The sequence below is a fragment of the Oryzias melastigma genome, linkage group LG20 (assembly GCF_002922805.2).
Source record: "Oryzias melastigma strain HK-1 linkage group LG20, ASM292280v2, whole genome shotgun sequence".
Taxonomy (NCBI): domain Eukaryota; kingdom Metazoa; phylum Chordata; class Actinopteri; order Beloniformes; family Adrianichthyidae; genus Oryzias; species Oryzias melastigma.
The window spans coordinates 224,657-229,728 of record NC_050531.1 but is presented as its reverse complement, the minus strand read 5'-3'; the positions used below and the strand labels follow the sequence as shown (position 1 = coordinate 229,728).

Below are 5,072 nucleotides of genomic sequence, written 5' to 3'. Positions count from 1 at the left end.
AATTTTCCTGCGCCCCTGAAACAGCCTCCTGTCAGATCAACCAATCAGAACACAGAGACAGAAACTCTAAAAGGTGAAGCTGAACTTCCCAAAGCTTTACAGTCATATGAACACCCCCTAGACTCAGCGGTCTCGGGTTTCAGGTTCTTCAGAACATAACTGTGGTGTTTGTGGTCTGGTTCTATTTCCTTTGGTTTTTTTGTGGTTCTGCAGGCGGTTCTGATGTATTCCTCAAAGACCAGAAAACCCAGAGGAAGCAGAGGGATTCGAACCCTCTTTCAATCCTATAATCAAACCTTCAATCAAACCTTCAATCAAACCTTCAATCAAACCTTCCACCTCCACTCTGAGGGAAAGACACAACGTTAGACTTTTATTCTGCAGTGAGGAAAACCCACCGGGTCCAAGTTCTGACACACATGTTCTGCTGGTTCTGTGTGGAGGTCCAAGGATTCTGTTCTCCTAAAGCTACATATCTGTATTTACTCAATTCTTTAGAGTCAGATCTTTACATTTAGACATCACGTGTGGTGACATCTAGTGGACAAAGTTCTACACTGCATCCAACATGAACAGCTGCTTCATGTGAAACCCAGACGATGACTCTTTAAGACTAACTTTTGATGTTTACAGTTTTCAGGCAAAAGCTAATCACAGATTTATGGCAGCCGTCAGACTTTATTTAAAACATTTAGACATTGATCATGGTTTTCTTCCTCACAAGTCTGATCTTTAAAGCTCATAAATACATTTTAATCTGAGACTTTTCTCAATAAACCAGATTCTTCTGTGATCCGTACCAGGTGAGATACCTGGTTCCTTCTATCAAAACTCCTTCACTTTCATCCAAAGTTCTGCCTTTGCACTGACGGGCGCGTGCTGCCCCTCAGCGTGAGCTCCCGCGAGCGCAGCGCACGTGAGGGACTGGAGCCTGTGACCCAAAAATAGTTTGACAGCAGTTTCCCCCCGCGGGGTTCCCACCACAGTCCCGGGAAAGAGCGCCACGCGCTCTGTTCCTCTGAAAGGAGAATAGAGGATCAAGGGAAGCGCTTGCGTGTGCGCGCGTGGACTCACCCAGTATGAGCGCGAGCAGCAGAGCGAAGCACAGACACGCGCACATGGCCAGGGAGATCTTGTAGAGGCGCCCGTTGCCCCGCTCAGGTTTAACGCCCGCGCCTCCTAAATGCTCCCGCTCCATGTCACAGGGAGGAGGGGGGTCAACAAAAACAAGCAGGTAAACAAAAACAGGCGCGCGCGAGCAAACAGATCAGAGCACAAGACTCTCCAGCATTTGCGCTCTAAAAGTTACCAGATGGAACTGAGGAGCTGCGCAAAGTTTCTGCGGCTGTGTGTCTGCAGGCCGGTCCTCCCCTCACCAGCTCCTCCCTCCTCCCGCGGGGCATTTATCGGGGGCGGTGGAGGAGACCCTTATCTGGCGGGCTCCTCAAAGCCTCGGCAGCAGTTTGCGGCGCGTGGATCTAATCTCGTGGACAGAACAGAGAGGTTCTGTGATCCACAGCTTATCACATCAGAGCAGCGGAGCGGAACATCCCCGAGCCACTGAAGCGTGAATGACGGCACCTGTCTGTCACTCACCTTCTGCACACATTCACGTGCCTGTTCATGAAGTCCTTCTATGGTCAGGACTTCCTGTGCAGCCAGAAACAGTCTTTCAGCAGAACCACAATGTTCAGCAGCGCTCTGACTCAGGTGCACGTCAGCGTGGATGCAGAGCTCCAGTTTGGATCAGAGTTCCGGTCCGGTCCTGTTGGACCTTTGACTCTGCCCAGATGATCAGCGCCGGTGCTGATCATGCAGTTCCCGCCAGCAGAACACGTGAGACCCACACCATAGATCAGGGTCTGCAACCTTTAACGCTAAAGGAGCCTTCTAAAAAACCAACCCAGCCAGAACCGAAGAGATATAAAAAAAAAGGCTTTATTTATTGATAAAAAAATAATATATTCAAATTTCATTTTAACTTTTGAGAGAAGCACAGAGAAAAACGTTATTTCAAAATAAAATGATCCTGTGTTAATGGAGAGTAAATGATCAGATTTAAGGTCATTCTGATCATTAACACTCAACACAATTGTACTGTTATTCTATAACACAGGATAAATATCTGAACACAGATGACAATCATTTTAAGCAATATTTCCTCTTCTGTGTGCACTAGCCTCCTAGCAGGCTGACAATAGCAGCAGGAGCTGGGGAAAAAATAAATAAATAAAAAACAGAGGGGCATGAGAACCAATGCAGCTGGCTCCAAACCCGTCACATCCTGCACAGAAAAAGCTGCAGCTGCAATCAGCTGCTCTCTGTCTTCTGTGGGAACACCCTGCAAATTACAGCGTCTCTCAGTCAGACTCAGGAAGTGCAATCACAGCTCCGCTCCCTGCAGGACCTGCAGAAGCCTGCGGTGGCAGCAGGACAGGAAGGGGGTGTCAAATTAGAAGTAGGGCCCTGCAATCAGCCGACAGACAAATGTGTTCCAGCAGATACCATCCTGACAGACCGCAGAACCGTGACCTTCCTACTAAACAGTACTTACAGAACATGGAACAGCTATTTTAAGATGGAATGATGAGTGAATACAGAAGGTTTCCCACAAATGTTAGTTTATCCAGAGCCTCCTCCTGACAGCTAAACGTGTAGTTCTTTAGGGGAACCGTAGAAGGCAGAACCACCACACAAAAACATTGTCATCATGCATAGACATCCTCAGCACTCATAGACATCCTCACCGCTCACAGACATCTTCACCGCTCACAGACATCCTCACCACTCATAGACATCGCCACCACTCATAGACATCGTCATGCACATCCTCACCACTCACAGACATCCTCACCACTCACAGACATCTTCACCGCTCACAGACATCGTCACCACTCACAGACATTGTCACCACTCATAGACATCCTCACCACTCACAGACATCTTCACCATTCATAGACATCCTCATCTCTCACAGACATCCTCACCACTCATAGACATCCTCACCACTCAGAGACACCCTCACCACTCACAGACATCCTCACCACTCATTGACATCGTCATAGACATCCTCACCACTCACAGACATCCTCACCACTCACAGACATCGTCACCACTCACAGACATCGTCACCACTCACAAACATTGTCACCACTCATAGACATCCTCACCACTCATAGACATCCTCACCACTCACAGACATCCTCATCTCTCACAGACATCCTCACCACTCATAGACATCCTCACCACTCAGAGACACCCTCACCACTCACAGACATTTTTACCACTCACAGACATCCTCACCACTCATAGACATCGTCATAGACATCCTTACCACTCACAGACATCCTCACCACTCATAGACATCCTCACCACTCAGAGACACCCTCACCACTCACAGACATCTTCACCACTCACAGACATCCTCACCACTCATAGACATCGTCATAGACATCCTCACCACTCACAGACATCCTCACCACTCACAGACATCGTCACCACTCACAGACATCGTCATAGACATCCTTACCACTCACAGAGATCCTCACCACTCATAGACATCCTCACCGCTCACAGACATCGTCACCACTCACAGACATTGTCACCACTCACAGACATCCTCACCACTCAGTGACATCTTCACCACTCATAGACATCCTCACCACTCACAGACATCCTCATCGCTCACAGACATCCTCACTGCTCACAGACATCCTCACCACTCATAGACGTCCTCACCACTTATAGACATCCTCAGCACTCACAGACACCCTCACCACTCACAGACATCTTCATCACTCACAGACATCTTCACCACTCACAGACATCTTCACCACTCACAGACATCCTCATCGCTCACAGACATCCTCACTGCTCAAAGACATCCTCACCGCTCACAGACATCCTCACCACTCACAGACATCTTCACCACTCATAGACATCCTCACCACTCATAGACATCCTCACCGCTCACAGACATCCTCACCACTCAAAGACATCCTTACCACTTATACACATCCTCAGCACTCACAGACATCCTTACCACTCACAGACATCCTTACCACTCACAGACATCGTCACCACTCATAGACATCCTCACCACCCACAGACATCTTCATTACTCACAGACATCCTCACCACTCACAGACATCCTTACCACTCATACACATCCTCACCACTCACAGACATCCTCACCACCCACAGACATCGTCACCACTCATAGACATCTTCATCGCTCATACACATCCTCACCACTCATCTTCACCACTCACAGACATCCTCACCACTCATCTTCACCACTCACAGACATCCTCACCACTAATCTTCACCACTCACAGACATCCTCACCACTCATCTTCACCACTCACAGACATCTTCACTACTCACAGACATCCTCACCACTCATCTTCACCACTCACAGACATCCTCACCACTCACAGACATCCTTACCACTCATACACATCCTCACCACTCACAGACATCCTCACCACTCACAGACATCCTTACCACTCACAGACATCCTTACCACTCACAGACATCGTCACCACTCACAGACATCTTCACTACTCACAGACATCCTCACCACTCATAGACATCTTCATTGCTCATAGACATCCTCACCGCTCACAGACATCTTAATGACTCATACACATCCTCACCACTCATCTTCACCACTCACAGACATCCTTACCACTCACAGACATCTTCACCACTCATCTTCACCACTCACAGACATCCTCACCACTCACAGACATCCTCACCACTCATCTTCACCACTCACAGACATCCTCACCACTCACAGACATCCTCACCACTCACAGACATCTTCACCACTCACAGACATCCTCACCACTCATCTTCACCACTCACAGACATCCTCACCACTCACAGACATCCTTACCACTCACACACATCCTCACCACTCACAGACATCCTCACCACTCACAGACATCTTAATGACTCATACACATCCTCACCACTCATCTTCACCACTCACAGACATCCTCACCACTCACAGACATCTTAATGACTCCTACACATCCTCACCAGCTGACTTTAGGTTCTAAACTGTA

General features: G+C 48.3%; 1 protein-coding gene across 2 annotated transcripts in view; it reads right to left on the bottom strand.

Annotated features, from left to right (window-relative positions):
* The window catches only part of phex (phosphate regulating endopeptidase homolog, X-linked), a 24,000-nt gene extending 18,939 nt beyond the window's left edge, over nucleotides 1-5,061 (bottom strand). Inside the window, exons 1-2 of one of the 2 annotated variants that reach the window (XM_024280537.2) lie at nucleotides 1,310-5,061; nucleotides 1,075-1,192 (exon numbers count right to left, since the gene is read on the bottom strand). In XM_024280537.2, the coding sequence (XP_024136305.1) occupies nucleotides 1,075-1,120 (46 nt within the window). In that variant the 5' untranslated portion in view covers nucleotides 1,121-1,192; nucleotides 1,310-5,061. Of the gene's footprint in view, nucleotides 1-1,074 lie in introns of both variants that reach the window. The other variant, XM_024280536.2, reaches the window with a different exon arrangement.
* Nucleotides 5,062-5,072: the final 11 nt, after the last annotated feature.